At 43.4% G+C, this 18,961-nt stretch overlaps 1 protein-coding gene across 3 annotated transcripts in view; it reads right to left on the bottom strand.

The window, feature by feature from the left end:
• Positions 1 to 3,426: 3,426 nt before the first annotated feature.
• Rim2 (replication in mitochondria 2) overlaps positions 3,427 to 18,961 on the bottom strand; it is a 38,581-nt gene continuing 23,046 nt past the window's right edge. For all 3 annotated transcript variants that reach the window (XM_076178208.1, XM_076178209.1, XM_076178207.1), the window contains 5 exons: positions 10,515 to 10,639; positions 7,542 to 7,651; positions 7,310 to 7,410; positions 7,000 to 7,189; positions 3,427 to 6,584 (listed from right to left, as the gene is read on the bottom strand). In XM_076178208.1, coding sequence (XP_076034323.1) covers positions 6,530 to 6,584; positions 7,000 to 7,189; positions 7,310 to 7,410; positions 7,542 to 7,651; positions 10,515 to 10,639 — 581 coding nt within the window. In that variant the 3' untranslated portion in view covers positions 3,427 to 6,529. The remainder of the gene's footprint in view (positions 6,585 to 6,999; positions 7,190 to 7,309; positions 7,411 to 7,541; positions 7,652 to 10,514; positions 10,640 to 18,961) is intronic.

Here is an 18,961-nt window from a genome sequence, read left to right on the forward strand (position 1 = left end):
TTTAGGAGAGGAGTGGTTGGACAAGTGACCTGTTGGTGGGGCAAACTGGTTTCACAACCTGACAAGTGACAAGCAGATTGTGTTCAGCTCCTCATTCCATATCAGGTTAGTCCCAGGACCAGAAGCCCATAACTGCAGAACATAGCAAAACGGGTGTATGGATGACATTCAGTGACCATATCCCATGTGTATGAATGGCAGCCAGATATAGTACCTACCACTTCAGGAAGTACCAGTGCATTTGGCACCAGGAAGGTGCATAACATTCAGAAGTCATCATTTCTAGATATAAGTGACAAAGTGACACAAATAGGCAGGCTTTCCTTAAGTCAAGTCTATCTAACAAATGACCCCATATTTTTCATGAGGATATACATGCACAAAATTTATCCAAGGGAAGCAGAAGTGCTTTCTTGGATCTAAATATTGACCAATTTTGAACTTAAAAAGCAATTGAAAAAAAAAATAATTGAAAGGCTATGAATGTGCCTGGTTCCTTACCCCAAGTTGTAAATAGTAGAAGTGTAGCTCTTCAGAAATGTAGAAAGTACTATTGACACTGAAGGCAGCAACTTATTTTGTAAACGGTCAAGAGGAAGCAAGACTCAGTGTTGCATGTCTGGCAGGCTCCACCTGTGCATTTAGGCTTGTGTTTGCACCTCTTGCGTATATCAGTACCACTAGCTTACGCTGGTCTGTGTACTGTTGTCTATGTGTCCAAGTTTATATTGCCAAAGAGTGAAGTCTGGTTCCAGGTCTAAGAGAATTCACACTTTCTTTTCTTTTCTTTTACCTTTTTTTTTTTTTTTTTTTTTCTTTTCCATTATTATAGTCATCTCTGATGGACTTAAGCATTGTCAATTTCATCACTTAATCTCCATTGCTGTAGTTGTATTATCGTCTCATTTTATTAAGAAAAATTTTGTACTAAATCTTTATAATTATTTTATTTATCCAAGTGCAGTGTTTATATATATAACTTCAGAACAAAAAATAACATAAATAATGCTTGGGTAAGTTGTACCAACTCCGTGAGATCAATCAGCCCTTCCAAGTCCACTGCTGAACAAAGGCCTCCCAAACACTTCTGGAAGTTGTATGACTGCCTTAACATCTGTCATGTCATTTGTACAAATTTCTATCATCTCTCCACCTGTCTGGTCTTTTATTTTCCATGGCTCCTGTCCTTCCCTGCCCGATTCCACTTCCAGTCCTTTCTCATATCTACAATATCTCACAGTTTGTTCTCCCATTCAGCATGCCTATATTATGTCTCATTGGTTCCTGACAGCCAATGCCAGGTGAGGAGGTGATCCAAAATCAGAGGGGGGGGGGTGTTACTGAATGACAAGGCTTTGTTTGACCAGGGATTTTTCACTTCCTACTGCATGATGGCAAGTTTACATATACATACCTATCTTGCAGGAAAACACTCAGGAAACAAGAAACTATGATCCAAACGATTTTGTCTATTCAGACCCCCAAAGAAGTCTAAATAGATGAAAATGTTTGGATCGTAGTATCTTATTTCCCGAGTGGTTTTCTGCGAAATCTTACATTCATGGGGTTTACTGAATTGTGTTACATATCTGTTTACTGAGAACTTTTCCCTCTTATAAGGGAGGTAGCCAAGTTAGAGGCATGTACCTATTCCCACCCATTTCACTCCCACCAACCCTCTTATCTCAGCTCCTTGTGGATGACAGGTCATCCCTGCATCTGCCCTGGGTTAAATGCAATGCAGCAAGACAGTACATCCACAGCAAGGTGGCTTCACTTAATTGGCGACCCCCCTCTGTGACTTCATGCAGAAAAAAAAAGAAGGGGACACATCAAAGTATCATTCACATATACACCTGCCACCCTCATCCTTTTAACAACGGTTTCATCCATCTCGTCCTAGGTCATCCCCACAAGTTCACTCCATCCACCTCTGCCATCAACATCTCTTTTAATAATCTTTCATCACTCATTCTTTCTGTGTCCAAACCATCCTAATAATCTTTCATCAGCTCAATCTGCCATCTCCTTTCCCACTCCTGCTCTCCTCACCACCTTGTTTCTCTCTATCCAACCTAGTAACCTGCACCATACTTTTCAGACATTTCATCTCAAACATTTAAACTTTTCTATCTGCCTCTCTTAAATTCCAAGTCTCTGCTTCATGCAATGCTGTCAGTACAATCTCTTTGCATCCATTCCCACTTTTTAACCCCCGCCTCGCTCCTTTCAGACTTGCTTCCAATTCACTGCCACCCGCTACCCTTGTACATAACATCACTTTACTTTTACCCACAACTTCTCCTCAGACTCTGTCACTCCTTTAAGTCTTCCTCTGATCCTGCCACAAATAGTCATCAGCAAACAACAACTGGCTTACCCCCCACTTTTCTCCTTTTCTTTAACCATCTCCAGTCCCCTACCCATTACCCTTGCATCACCCCATCCATGTACACATTGAACAGCCGTGGTGACATGACACATCCCTGACACAGTCCCACCTTTACCTCAAACCACTACCTTTCTCCATTTCCCATTGTAACAGAGGCTCTACTATCATAAAAACTCTTGACTGCTCTTAACAGCTTTTTCCCAATCACATATATCTGCAAAACCTCCCACAGTCCCTACATGTATATATTCCCAGCATTGATCTCCATTCTCCTCCATAGCTTTGTCTCAGTCAGTCAATTTCAGATTGTACCCCAATTGTAGGGTGCATTTCAGATGAAGTAGGAAGCCCTTTGTGATGTTCATACATTTATGATTTTCCAGCCAATTGTGATATGCCTTTATTTCACTTTCATGATCCTGTTTAGCACACATCTGAAGTAATTATAATCTTCCATTTGAGGAGGATGGCCAAGTTGAAACAATGACTGTGAATAAACTCAGATGAACTCTAGTCTTCTTAACTTCACAGATATGCTTGTGTGTTATCATTCGGTCCAATCCAGGTCTTGCAGGAGATACCTGGCTTCCAGGTAACTGGCAGCAGTGGATATTTTATTGATTTGTGATCCTAATGTGTTTTGCATAACACATGTATCTGTGAGGTTTGGGAATGGAAAGAAGAGTTGAAATGAAGTTTACTCCTGATTAGTTTCACAATTATTATCTTTTTCGAAGGAATAATGCTGCAGGGTGAGAACTAGACTGGTGGGGAGGGGCCGCTAAACAATTTCAATCTTACCTTCTTGGGGAAGACTAACTGAAGCATTATTTCTTTGAGAAGGCCAATTGTGAAACTAGTCATTTATGTGATTGCAGGATCTGTAGGCCTCCACTTCCTTCTCTGGGCCCTCACGCTTAGCCCATGTTAGTTGCATTGCATTAGTTCAAAAGAAATGCCACAACAGTAGCAAGAGCAACAAAGGTAATGACAACACGTGTCAAAGTATAACATATTCAGGACAATGAAAATAATTATATTTTTAATATTTATTTTGTAATATCTTTACAAATAAGCTACATCTTCAACAAATAATATAAACATATTTACAATCAAATATGTACATGCATAACATAAAATAGCCATAAATTTTGTAAGTATTCAGGTACAGAATTTATAAGTAATACCTTAAGAACATGATGCAACTTTACTTTGACAAAATTTATATATTGCCCAAAAGAATTCCAATAATCCCATTCAGTAAAATTTTATGCACATTACGAAGCAAGAAGTTTGAGTAGTAACTGCCAAAAAAAAAAATATCTGGGCAGAAATTTAGTTTTCTTTTCAGCTATAATTCCTCAATACAGACAATCTCACAAGGACAGACTTTTTGGAAAGTCATAAGCAAACACAGTTCTACTCTTCCACATGTTTTAAATACAACAAGGCCAATATTAATTACAGTAATACTAATCACAGTAATGTTCCTAAAGATAACATGTCAAAGTTGACATTGGGAGAAGTGACAAAGTTTAGTGACACCGTTGGCCAAACAAGAAAGGATGACTGGAGTATGGTAATGGTGGGATGGTGCACTTGGAGGGCAAAGCTGCACCTTATTCAGTTCAGCTCACATTTCCATGAGCGTAGACTGGCATACATTTCAATAAGCATTTAGAAGTTCATGGCAAAGCAATGAGCACAGTAACACACTTCATCGGATAGAATACATACCTAATATACAAAGTTAGGCTTCACCTTCAAGTATATCATGTATTGCAAACTGACATAAAATGTTAACATAAAATGTTTATGCTCTGCAGATCAATGAATTGAAATTGTTGTCTCCCAACCTGCTCTACTTACAAAAGATTCATGATTGAATGTGAATAATAGAATGCTTTACTGTAGACGAGCAAACCATTTGCGGAGCATTGCAACACGAATTAAAAGCTACGTAGGTTTCTACCCTCTACCTAGGCAGTTGGGAGTACAAACATGCCTTCTGCTGTTTTCATTGGCAAATACATGAATGGTTTCTGTGCTGGATATTGATATTTGTGCCTCAAAAGGGGGGGGGGGAGATGCTCGACTACTAGATTGCGAGGAACATGAAATCTCAAATGTTAAATGCGAAAGTGAAGCTCCTGTAAGCCACAGGAATTGATGTAAAGTTGCACATAAAGGGTATGCATTTTCATACTACAGTAGTAAAGGTTATTTACTTTGAATACCATCCCCACAAGAAGCTTCAACAAATACCAAAAGACTAGCTCAACGAGGGCATGGTGAGATAGAAACTCCTACTAAGGCATAGAGGAGTTGCATCAAAGTTGCTTTTTTTCCGCATTTAAAATAATACAAAACTTCACCTTCCATGTTTATCCCTCTGACCCTGTTTTGGCTGATAACTGATGATTATATTGAGGGGGAGAAGAACCAGGTTTGGCTCTTGATTCACCCATCTGTCCTTATCTTGCTCCATACAAGCTTTTGTTGTAGTTTAACCACAGCTTCATTTGGAGGTACGGCCAAAGAGTGATGGGGGTTAGTAATAATTTCCACCAAAACAAAGAAAGGAAAATATTACAACTGGTTTGTTCTGGTTGTTGTTAGAGCATAGATTAGCAAGGAATAAGGACCCTTAATAATTTTCACCGGAATAGATCAAGAAAAGAACTGCCCTCCACCAAGCATCCTGGAGAAAATTAATACACAGCCATCTGAAAAAATGTGAAACTTAGTCATATCACTATCCTGGACCATTTAATAAAATTGAAAACAAATCCAGATGAAAAAATGAAATGATCAATCTAAACAATACAGTCAGCATAAATGTGGAATTCTAACTACCAAAGTTGAGCAAATCATTTCAAAACGGAAGCACCACAAACTTTTCGTGATTCATACTAAATTTTCCACCTCAGAAAAAAAAAAGGAGGGGGGGGGGAGAAATTTTAATTTTCAAATGACATCTGAATAAATCTGAAAATTATTGAATATACTCCATAGTTTACCATCTGTATCACTACAACATGTTCACGTTATCAAACATTTGGGCCTGCACCATTCAAACTACATCCACAACCAACAGAAATACTCTAAATGAGCTTTGAGAACATGACGAATGTATGTTTACTTCAACCTTACCGAGTTTGTTGACTCAAATGTTCACAGCCAACCTGACAACTGTACATGCGACTAGACAGTACAGAGCTGGTATTTAAATACGACAGCAACACTGCAGAACATAAACTAGCTGACACATTAATAACCTTTCACCATCTCTCATTAAGACAAAATCAGAAATATTGTCATAAAAAAACAAAATTTAATAATACAAAGACCAAACCTGGAACAGTTCCACAAGCCTGGCATGGATTTTTTTTTCTTTATCTACCAAAATATTTCCTGACAAAGCCTGTTCCTCAAAACAGCTACACCCAAAGCTTCCATATGCTAAAAAGCTTTGATATTCTTGGTTCCTAAAACATTAAATGGTTAAGGAATTGACTACAAGAGGTTGCATGGACAAAGGCACTGCATATTTTATCCACTTAACAAAAAGACTATTTTCAGAATTGGGTACTGGATTCACTGGAGACTATCCATTACCTTCCATACTACCTACTATACAGGGGTTTCAATAACAGGACATTGCATATCAACCCAGTGCCGATGCAGCAGCCAGTATCCAACCCAAAACCTGAGTAACCTAATCTCACTAGGAACAAAGCCTTGAGCACCTATACATGGGTCTGATGATGTGCACCCTAGTTGTCGTGAAGTCAAAACATGTTTCTCACAACTTTCACAAGGTGACCATCTCAAATGAAAGCAATGGCAATTACTACCACAGTAGGACAACCATACTCACAGTCAAGACACTGAATGCCACCTATTAAAAATGTGCTGACTTCCTAGGTGTGTCTGAATTCCTCTTAGAGGATGTAAAATCTTTGAGCTGTGACAAATGGGTGACTAATTGGCAAACAACTGTATTGAAATTGTTGTTTATGTATTGACCAATGCCACAATCGCATTTCCACAGCTATTTAGGGCACCAATTTGTCTCCTTGGCAAAATGGATGAAAACAGAATGAAAAAAAATATGTAACCCATTGATCTGTGCTCTTAATCTTCATCATCATCGAAATCGTCTTCGTAAAACTCACTTTCACCATAATACCTGAAAAGATGATGTTTCCTTCAGTCTTAATTTGGTTGCATTTCAACCTTATTAAAAATATAAAATTGTAATTAAATTTTCTTGACTAATACTTTTGTAAAAGAAAAACAAACTTGTAGATCATTAAAGAGAATGCAAACTAACAAATTCATAATTTGTGACAAATTTCATAAAATACATGACATATCTAGAAATGGAAACGATGCACATTACAATGAAATATTTTGTACAAGAACAGACTAAACACTACTTTGTCCCTTTAACATGATGGTACTTTTGTAATTCTGTTCTAGTAGTCTTGACAACTTTACTCAGCATGCCAATCAACTATATAGGATCTAGCACTCCACATTAAACAAAACAGAATCAATCAAAAATATCATGATGAAAGGGACAAATATCAATTTATACTTACCGGGTGAGCAAATAGACAACTCCCTCATAGGTCGCCATCATGATTGCGGTATTGGGAATTTGTCGAATAAGTTGTGTGCCAAGTCCCCGGTAGAGTCCAGCCCAGCCTTCCTCCTTCAACACAACACTCAGGGTTTGCCAGAACCCACGGTACTTGCTACCTTCCTCTCGCAACCGTGTTCTTGCCACCTCTGCAAAATGGAACATCACATGATTACATACTCAAATGAAGAAAGGTAGTTGTTTCACATATTCAAACTTTGTAATAATACACTCATTCTCTATTATGGACACAGATTTCCTTGACTTACCATGGGGGTAGCATATGGACGAGGCAACAGTTTTGGAAGTGGCACCTGCGAGCATGAACTCCAAGAAATCTCGGTAGGAACGGTTCTCAGGGTTAGCTTGCCTGCAATAAGAATACACAATTGTGTTGAAATTTGGTGAAAAAGAAGGATTTTTGCACAAATGGAAAGGAGAAACACACAGATACTGGATCCATTCATTACTTTGTAAAAATAAAATATAATTTCATCTCACCTTCGTGCCTGAAGCTTAGCTTTGATTGCTTCATATATAACAAAGTGAATAACAGTTTCAGAAATGCCATAATATGAAGCAGTGATCCCTTTGTAGAATGCAAAGAAACCCTGTAAGAAAAGATATACATTCGTTAATAATTATATTTTTATATGGTGTATGGAGCAGGGAGGATAAGTGGGGGAGGGGGAGGCTAGCAATCACAGGTTGGTTGCAGAGGATGGGGAGTCAAATCAGGTGGAGGAGAGCGTAGTTGGAGGGATGATGGTGGTGGACAATGGGCGAAGTATTTTGGGGAGTTGCTGGGTATGAAGGTGGGGGGGTTGTGGTGGTGGCACTGGGAAGGTGACAGTGATGGATGAGGAAAGTATAAGCGAGGATGAGAGTGGTTATTGAAATGATGGGAACAGGTGGGGGCACCTGGGTTGGATGGTGTCATGCAGTGTGTCTAGGGGGGAGGTGCAGTGGTGTGGACTGGCTGGTGAGGTTGTTTGATGTTTGTCTGGGGGAGTACCAGAGGAGTGCCTATGTAGTTCCATTCTGCTGGGGACGGGTGTAAGTGTGGTGGTTTTGGGGGATCAGTTTGTTGAGTGTGGTTGGGGAGGGTTTTGGTTGAGAGGATTGGAAGAGGGACGGAGGGAATAGTTGGTGGGGAGCTGTGTGGGTTTGGGACAGGTGGAGGTTGTGCGGATCAGATTTTTGTGGTGGGGCAGATATGCAAGAAAGTTTTAGGAAAACATAAGGATGTTTTTTGGGCCCTTGTGGTATTGGAAGAGGCTTGTGACAGTATCAGAATAAAATTATAATTATTTTTATTTTATTTTGTTTATTTTTTTTTTGCATAAAAACAACTAATTTGTTCAGTTCACTGACCTCCCTGTACTAATTGGGATCTCAATACAAGACAAACGCAGAATAACTCGTCATCACATTGCCCCACCCTAACCATACGCAGGCAACAACAAAAAATTTCTTCACTGACTTATGGGCCAATCATGTAGCTGTTAGTTACCTTGGGTCTCCTGCAAGAGATCTGGGGCAATGGACTAACTGATTAATGCAAGACATGTTGAGCTGAGGGCCAGGCATACTCTGGGATTAATCTTAATGAAGGTCAGTCCCTTGGACTACAGGGTATACCAGCATTCCGTACAACATAAATTTACACTTGATGCCCATACAAAAGTTGGGCATTAAGCAGGACCAAGAGACAAACATTTTCCTTCCATACCTATTCCTAAGTTAACTCAAAGGGAAAGTGTGTTAAAATCTCGTGAAACAGGAAAGAACTTAACATGGAAAAGAACAGGAGATGTGTAATTCATATATATAATTGGTGTCTTTACCCCCAGCCCCCTCTCTCTCTCTCCCTCCCTCTCAACTTGGCATGTGATGGCACAGACAGTCTGGCATCCAAAGCCACCATCACATCAATTTCACATGATGAAAGACCCAAAACATGTCTTAAAATCATCCTACCTTCTACTTCCAATATATAAGGTGGTTTTCAAACAAATACAACACCAAGTTACAATGGCTGAATTTAGATCAAACATTTGTAAACAGCTGTTTTAAAATGAACATCACATATGCCTCATCTACAAATATACAGCTAGAATATAAAAAAAGAATGTGCTGCATTAACATTTAACTTATATGTGCCGTGTGCAAAGCCAAGCTGAATGGGATCCAAGAGGGACCGGTAAACAACATTCCTTTTTTTTTTTTATCACCAGAAGACCCAAGTTGGCAAAATACCAACTACATTTGTTTGTATGTACTGATTAGTTATGAGGACAGTCAAACACCAAAATCTACTTTCTAATCCACTTCAATCTGTCTTTAAGCCAACTGTGTACCAACACAGATAGGGAAAGAAGCTGGAACTACAAAGTAGGATGATACAAAGAGACTTGGAGGGATAATGAAAGGTAGGAAAGAGAGATATAGGATGGTATTGAAAAGGTAATAGAAGAGATTGAGAGGTGGGGAAGAAAGGAGAGAGAAGAGTAAGAAAGATAGTGACAATGTGGGAAAAGAAAGAATGGAAGCTGAAGAAGAGGAGAGTAAAAGAGTGTAACATGAGTGGAGGATGTGTACACAATGAGGATACATTGTTAAAGTAATGTGAGAAGATATAATTCTATAGTAATACGGACATAAAAAGATTCTTAAAATCAAGCACTTTTCAGTCACTAACCCTGATTTAGCACAACCTTACTCAAATTCTGACGGAGTACAAGCCGAGTGTGAATAGTTGCCAAAATGAAATTCTACCTGAGCAAAATATGCAACTTAGCTCTAAGTTGGACTGTGGTTATACTGGCCAAATTCAGTCTAAGCAACAGAACATAGCAAAAGAGAGAGAGAAGAGGGGAGGGGGGAAAGGTGGAGAGGGACTGAGAGATGCAGACAAAAGCCAATGACATCACAGTACCTACCACAAACATTTTTACTTTCAACTCCGGTGACATCCTTTACAATCTTGTTAAAGCAGATACCACACTATTTCACTCAGTTTGAGAACACCACCACAGCAAAAAAGTTAATGAATACAATATATCACTTCCAGTACCAAGGAGTACTTCTTTCTCACAGAAAACAATTTAACCATTTTCCTACTGACATGCACATTTGTTCCTGCTTCTGCCAAATGGTTTTATTCAGCTGAAGGTAACCCCTTGTACAACAAAAGGGTATCTTCTGGTCATCAATATGATATGACTATGAGATTCCCTTTTGCCACCAGGGTCATGCCAGTTAGTTAAGGGTCCTGCAACTGTGAAAGCATGCAAGCTTATCTATGCCTCTTCTTTCATGCAAGACCTATTCTATACAGCTCACCATGGATAGATTTCCATCTCTTGATAAACAAAACTCAGTCATTGTGACACTCGAGCTGACCCACCATTTATTCTCACTGATGTCCCAACACAGTAACAAGGTATCCATGTTTGAAGAAATGCTACTTACATGTTCACTGTAGACCCTTCTGATGCACTGGAAGGCAGTCAGGTGTTGGCCAGTTCGAGCCTGGTCGAGTTGCAGGCGTGTCTTGACAAACCAAATTGGGTTCGTAAGTGTACAAGCAGTAAACCCTGCAAAACAGAAAAAGCAAACCATAAAGTATAACCTCGTACCCCTGTTCAACACAGTGGCATTGTTCAAATATTTTTGTCTTCATGCAATTATTCTATCAATATAGTGGAGTGCCCCTCCATCACAAGGCATTCAATCTGTTTTGAGTAACATTCAAAAATAACATTCAAATAAAAATATACACATACCAAAGGGCCTTCACCCTTGGAAAGGGGATGGCTGAGTTGGAGCACATGCCCACTTCATACACACTAAAACTCATTTACTGCTCTTATCCTAGCTCTTGAGGATGAAGGTCATCCTTGTCCCCTGCCACTGTTCAGGTTGAAGGCAATGCAGCATGGCACAGCATTCCCACAACAGGGCCGGACAACCTCACATGGTTTACCTCCACCATTTTATCATATTGGAATTCTTTCCACTCCTTATCTATTTAACTTTTAATCTGGTAGCATACTATTAACTCATTCCACTCTAATTTCATGTGGATATAAACATGTACACACTTATGCATGCTGACATGTGTACGAGGTAAGATTATGTGTGTGTGTGTGTGTACGTGCGCGTGCTTATTGTTTCAGCACAACCTGTCATATGGAACGATTCAAGGCCGAGAAATGGTATTTATTAAGAGACAAAAAATATTGCAGACTCGAAATATTTGCTACGTAAATAACTGTCAAATATATAGACACACCGTTTGTCACAAACATGCCCATGGTGATCTTTCTGCAAAGGCATGACGATTATCACGACAGGAAAGATCAACCGATTCAAACGCGTTAACGCAACTTTTCGGCAGAAAGAATAGTTGGTCCACAAAACTTCATTCTCGCTGACACACCCCTAATTATAATCAATTTGCTCTACATACGCTCACTGAGATTTTTCACCGTAAAAGACACCCGATCAGTTTACTTTTACTCGATTATATTCTAGAATGTTCCGACTCGAGTACCTGCGACGTGTATCGTGTTAATAGTTACCCGATGAGCAAGATTGTGTGTTGTGCTTTTTTTATGCAGGGTCATGACTTGCTGGTGAGTTCGCAAACTCTTGTTCGTTACAGATTTTTGGCCAGGGCGTACAGCGAAGGCCAAAGTAGTTACCAAGAATTTGTATAAATAATTTTATCTATTTAGTTGCAATACACAGGATAAGTGCTATCCTCAGTCTCTGGGTGCATTCCCGTTGGTTAATTCTGATAATTTGTCCCGTGTGTGTGTGTGTGTTTGTGTGTTTCATGCAATGGGATTGCCTCTGTACAGCTCGGCAACACACCTTAGCAGCGCCAGCCAACTGCAATCGCCGCCGCCGTAGTCTCCTTTTTCAAGGTCGACCCACCCCCACCCCCACACACGCCCAGCATCATCTCTACCGATTCTTGGCACGACTGCCCCCTCATCCCAGCACCGGCGACAACTCTTATATCTTTCGTCGGATGCCCAGCCGACGTGCTTACTCTCAAGGCATCCCATGAACACGTTGTTACAACACTGGCAAGAGAACTTACACTAATTAAGTTTTCTATCTTTTTCTCACCTCAACACACAAACATGAAATCATGATACCCGACACTGACAAAAGAAAGGCGCTACCGTTGGGGGAAAGAGATAGAGAGAGGGGGAGAGACTTACAATACTTGGACACAGCTCCGTTACTATAATTACTTCTTCGCTTCTTGTGTCACTTAGGATCAGCAAAAGGGTCAGATTCCCCCGCGAAGTCGTGTTGCCTCGACCCCTTCCCTACCGGGTGTCACTTTTTCCTCTCGATTGTGGGGGTGCCCCCTGGAACCCAACTTCCACGGAAGCGAAAGGGACTATCCCAGGCCCTTACGTACCCGGTGGTACTCGCGGCTGTCGCCAGGCGATTTTAGTCAGTATTTCGGTGAATGGGTCAAGGTGTGAAGAGATCCCTTAACGATGTGGTCTACTTCTTTAGCAGTCCGACTCGTGTGTACTAAAATGTCTCCTGGAGTCTGGTTTAGTTTCCCACTGTATTCACACAACTCGGAGAAAACAATATACATATACACACACACATATAAAATAAAATAAGGGCCTACAGTTAAAGTTAGGACGAAAACAAGTCGTTTTTAGAACTTGACATTGCCAAATCTCAAAGTCCCGTTTGAAGTCTTACAATAAACAACACACGAATGGCATTTAAAGAAGGAGAATCTACACTTTGGACCAAGGACAAATTCATCACCCCCTCCCGGCACCTGTCTAAAAAAATCTCAGGACCCTAAACCCGACTTAAAGGCTTTGCCCCAATAGGCTGGCACTCCGTCCCCGGACAGTGAACCTGAAGCAGTTATTGTTATGAATCGTTATCCGTTGTGGTACTTGTGATGGGCCGGTTGGCTGACCGTGCGACGATAACGAGATACCAGCGCCAGTAACATGACGTCACGAGAGAGATATGAGAGCTGGCAGCTTTCCCCTCAACACACATCATAACACGGCATGACCCCTTTGGCACCTGCGGCGTCCCTGCTGTGGCATTCCGTGGCACTCGGCTGAGGAGAGCTGGGGGGGGGGGGGTGTATTTACACAAGGTTAAACAAAAGTACGAAACACACACGCGGGGGGGCCATGTTTTACTCGTAAATATTTAATCAACTGCTTATGTGGGGCAAGAGTATTTCACTCCCCTACGTACTGGGGTCATAATGTTTTACCATTCTTGTGCTTCGATGCTTAATTACGGACGTGGTTTCACCACAACCCTGTTCACAGGTATGAACTTCAGTACACAAGAGGCCAAATCAAGCAATACCTTTCCTGTAATTACACCAAATTGTTGGAGTTTCTCTGTCACAATACAAAGCTGTCTATAGGGGGGGGGGTTCACGTGCGACTGAATAAAACACTCTGTCGAGTCAGAACAAAAATAAAACAAATGAATGTCACTCACTACATACAGGGTTAAACTTCTCTGCGAATATTTTCCAACTGGTGACGCCATCAAGATTACGTTAACGCAAATAACTGGTCAATACCAGTTTAACCGAACTGGGGACGGGTTGATGATCCGCCGTCGGCCGCCCATCGCCCACCGCCCACGGTCTTCCTGCCACGCCCACAGTCTCTTGCCAAGCCCGCCCAGCCCTCCACCACCACCACCTCAATTCTTGGCAAAGATCGGGAGGCCAACGAGGCGAACAGGGATTCCAAGGAACTCCGAAGTTTGCCGACGATAAAGCCTTTCTTGCAAGAGTATTTACCAACCTCGGGATCTTCAGATCTCTTCCACTATCAGGATTTTTTTCCCTCTACAAGGAAATCTGACGTCCTGGGTTTTTTTTTAAAGCTCCCTGTAAGAAAATTATTTCTGTGCTCAGCGTGTGTGAGTGTGTGTGTGTGTAGGTGCGTGTGTGTGTGTAGGTGCGTGTATGTGCGTGCGCGTGTGTAGGTGCGTGCGTATGTATGTGCGTGTGTGTGTGTGTGAAGTTACTTCTGTTTTACAATTTCTTACGAGCACGAAGCCACTGGCATTTTCAATAAAACAATTGTACTGGATATCCTCACTACCATCAGTCCTCCTGCCCTTCCAGGCTTTGGAAAGAGTAAGTAAGTAATAGTGAGTGAGTGAGTGAGTGAGTGAGTGTGTGTGTGTGTGTGTGTGTGTGTGTGTGTGTGTGTGTGTGTGTGTGTGTGTGTGTGTGTGTGTGTGTGTGTGTGTGTTAATTGCTGTTTTAATCCCCTCCTTATTTTAAACAGTGTGTGTGAGAAGGGGGGAGAGGAGGTCGAAATATTGAAGATGATCCTGGACCCGGTCCAGGAACAAAGGGCCAGCCCCTTGGGGCTGCACCTCCAGATGCGAGGGTATCGATAAGCTTTGGAATAGGGAGATAATCCTCGACGACGTCCGTCTCGCTGGGGCACCACTGGCAGGATCTGTCGCGTGAAACGTGTTGTCATCCGGGTAACCGGAAATCGAGACGACCCGCAATGTCCTTCCCTCTCACCACTCCAAACGGGTCTGCCATCACCTCCAACCCAGCTGTCAAGGACCGCAGGAAGCGGACGTTCTACAACCTGAACGTAAACAGGAAGGGACCTGTCCGGTCCTTTGTTCCGTTCCGTTCCGTGGGATTCGGGAATTCAGCTCCTTTCGCAACTTGTCCCTACGCGATTTTCATCAGCTGAGGGATGAGGATTAACTGACCCATGTCCATTAACCCAGTCACTGTTGGTGGGTACATGCGCTCTCAACTAACACATATACAAGGCACAGGAACAAATCTGAATCCCGAACCCCCCTTCCAGCAATGTGGTAAACCATATACATTACGTCCAACTTCACGTTCAACGATTTTGACAAGTTGGTATACTGCATCGAGCATGATGGATTGTCATTTTTTCCGATTATCCTCCCTAAACCAGTTTTACATTTCGACCCGACAACTGCCCATCTCGATTCAGTTGCGGTGGGAGCCCCACGAGGATAGAGGACGTAAAAAAGACACCTCCTTTGGTGATGCAAACCCAGCAGGCCAAACAAGGGACAGGTGGTCACCACCTGCTCCTCATCCCAAGTTGGCCTCCACGCTCCCCTCGAATGATACCACGTCCAGAGGTTCCCGTCCTACAGAAGAGGAAGGGGAAGAAAATGCTCAGTAACAAGATTCATTTCCATTCTACCCTCTCGTACCTGGGATGGAGGAGGGGGGGTTAGTGTTTCGTAATGGTTTGATCTATTCTGCTTGTTCTTCCTTGCCGGAATCTCTTCTCTGAGGTGGCTAGCGTTATTCGACATCATGTGCGAGGACCTTACGGTAGGGAAGAGCGGAGGAGAATGACGTGACACACTGATCGTTTGAACAGAGGCGCTGGAGAACTGTCAGAAACATAATCAAAACCCCGCTCAACCCTCGGCACTAAAACACAACTTTAAGCTCACAGTCACATCTTCAAGTGAATAAAATCACACGACGACTGTTGGTCAGGTCACCGAAGTTCACCACCACGACCCGATTCAGAGAAGCAACCCCACCCTACCCCCTGCGGATCGTCTGACGTGAGCCAGAAGGAAAGCAGCGAGGATTGCCAGCGCCTTAAAGGTGCTGTGCTGATCCCTGCCCTCGGCCAGACCAAGCCGAAGTCGGTCGTTCTCTTGTCGAAAGGTCACTTACCCCCCGAGACCCAGCCGGAAGCCGAATCCAGGCTGTGTCTGGTGTGACATGCGGAGTCCAAAGTAATCTAATTGTACAGTTTCCACGGGCTACAACAGTAAACTCGTATCCCGCGACCCTGCGGCTTCAATCGTCGACTAATACCCCCTAAAACTACGAAACGACCCTCGACGAAAATTCACTAAACCCCGTGACGACCCTCGCCAAATACCCCAAGACCCTTAACGACTCTTAACTAATACCCCCCCCCCCGAGACCCCCTGACGACCCTTGCCAAATACCCCAAGACTCTTAACGACTCTTCACTAATACCCCCCAAGACCCCGTAGGCTAATGACCCTCAACCAATAACACACACACACACAAAAAAAATCCCATAACGACTCCAGAAATACCTCTGAAGGCGATTTTATTTAGCTTATTGAGGAACACCTTGCGCACTTCCTTCTGGCTACCCCCAAAGAAGCACCATCTTCCACCTCTGCCTCCCCCTCCCAAGGGCTGAAGGGTGACGAAGGCGAAGTATTGTGACTTACATAAGAGTATTTGTTCTGGCTACGACAGGGCTATATTATTCAAATGAGGATCGACTTCCGGCTGGACCGACGAAGGTCATATACCAGCGACGGTTCCCCTTCAACTTCGCGTAAAGTAAGAATCCGCCATAGGTCCCCTAAGTTTCCCCATACTGAATAAAAACACGCGTCAGCGTCTAAATATATACACTAAACCAGCACACCGATTAAAGGGGTCTGCGCATATCTCTCTCTCTCCCTTTTCCAGACAAGAACCTACCGTGAGCTGTATGACACGCCAACTCGGTAAATTTCAGGTCGCGACATCTCCGTGGATCTCAGCCAGCCGAGGTCACCTCTTCCTACATCGCACGCGAATAACGAGACACGACACTCGCCGCTTGTTCCCCCAAACACGCACGAGGCTAACGTCACCCTCGCAGGAAAAACAAAGACTTCTCCAGTTATTCCCCAGCCTATTCGCAATGAAAAATAGATAAACAAGTTCATTAATACTTGCAAGTTAAGTCCATGAAGACATGGGCTTCGCGACTGCCTTGACTTAGGCTCAGCAGTAGTGATTCCCACCATGGAACGCCCCAACCCCCGTCAACCCAGAACCAACCCTTTCGTTCCGGCTAAGAACAGGAAGACTCGACTCAGCCGAGGAGGAGAGGAAGAGGTGGAGTAGGGTTCTGCAACACCATCGCTGCGCAGCTTTGCAAGGTCACGACTTCCGTAGACGCTCATGGGAGGGGGTTAGGGGACCGCACGAGATGTGTACTGTACTGTACTTCCGTACACTCGTGTAAAGAAAACGATGAACGGGTAGTTATGTGATCATTATTATCAATGTTATTGTTGTTGACTCATAGGTCGCGGAAGATTGTGCGAAATACAACACAAAAGGGCTTACACCCGATACACACGTCAGACAGTGTGCGTGCGTTACAGCCATGACCATCTTAGCATTCTAAGGACTTTGATGACGCCCCTACGGCCCAGAGTCTCACATCATTATTTTAGGAACAAACTCACTGCTCGAGAAAGAAGAATGGTGTTAATTTTTAACAATGATTTACCCTCTTCCTACCCCCAACGATGGGAGCCAGCCTGCACGAGGTGGTTCAAAGAAATGGACAGACCAGTGCCCGACTCCCAATCCCTACTATCCAAAAGCGTAGACACTACCCAGACAAGGCCTCAAAAAAATCTATCAACCATTTTCCCAACACTATGACTGACAGGAGAGCTGACCACTATGGCCATCCCTCCCCTCCTCTGCCCCCCTTCCTCTTCCTCCTCTCTACCCCCCTTCCTCTTCACACAAGCCGGTGACACGGAAACGGCTCCATATCCAAGCAACGCAGGAGAGCTGACCAGTTTCTTCCTTACGGTTGGGCCCCGAGGGCTGTTGCCAACTGCCGTAGCTTAAAGCCTCCTCCGGAGGTCAACCAGAAGTATTCTGCTTCTGCCAGACAATTCTATTCAGTCCTGCGATTCTTTTTCAACAGCTGTTACACCAAGCCCCACAAACTCCGTGAACCTTCGTAGGGTTGAATGTACAACAGTCTTCCCCGAGAGACAGTATTCCATAACAGTCGAGGCTGAGCAGAATTCAAAATTCTGGGTCCATGCGCACGTGTTACTGAAGGACGCCAGCCTTCCACGATTCACGTGGACCAAACCAGTATATAATATAATGTAATACATATATATATGTCAGTCTATGACGTGGGGCTTGTCCATGCACACACTGCCAAAGAGTTGGCACGGACTTCAGTAGCAACGGCCACGATAAGTTCCCTGAAGACATCTCAGTTCATCCACAGAAAACGCAAGCCATGACTCACCAACATTACTAAGACACTCCACGACCATGAGCAGAACAGAAAAAAAATATATATATACACGAACACGAAACTAGTCTTACGTTTCCCGCAGACTATGCGGGCCCCCCACCTCCACACGCCCTCCACTCTCATCTCCCATCCCACCTCCTCCACCTCCCACCTTCACCTTCACGCCCTGATCACATGATCACCCCGCCACGTCACCACGTCTCTCGAAAACCGGACCTGCCGCTACTACGGACACTTTCTTCTGCTCCGGACGTCTTTTCCGATTAGGTATGGTCTGTAGGTCAACCTCCCTCCCTCCCCTACGCTTTGTCAACTTTTGCAGAATCTGCAGACACAGGCCTCCCTCGTGGAGTATAAACCTACGACGTCAGAGGAGCCATGAAGAAAGGGGAACGACGTGGGAAGAGGAAGAGGAAGAGGAGGGAGGGGAGGGCATGGTGCAGGCGACACACCAAGCCCCACACCGCAGCCGGCGGCGGGCAGCCGCGGATGGCCCGCCTGGCGAAGGCCACACAAGGTCGGCTCCTCGGCCCCACCCTACTCACCACCACCACCGCCGCCGCCAAAATCACTATGGCAGCAGCAACTGGAGATGGATGGGTGGGCGGTCGTCTAACAGTGCACTCGTGGGCTCGAGCACTTGTGGTTGATTCAGTATTAACTCAAGTACGGCACAGTCAATACGTGTGTGTGCGAGAGAGATAGTGTGTATATTTAAGAGAGAGAGAGAGAGAGAGAGAGAGAGAGAGAGAGATAGTGTGTATATTTAAGAGAGAGAGAGAGAGAGACATTACCGCATAC

This window comes from Oratosquilla oratoria, chromosome 41 (assembly GCF_046742065.1).
Source record: "Oratosquilla oratoria isolate Oo_2021 chromosome 41, ASM4674206v1, whole genome shotgun sequence".
NCBI classification, from domain to species: Eukaryota; Metazoa; Arthropoda; class Malacostraca; order Stomatopoda; family Squillidae; genus Oratosquilla; species Oratosquilla oratoria.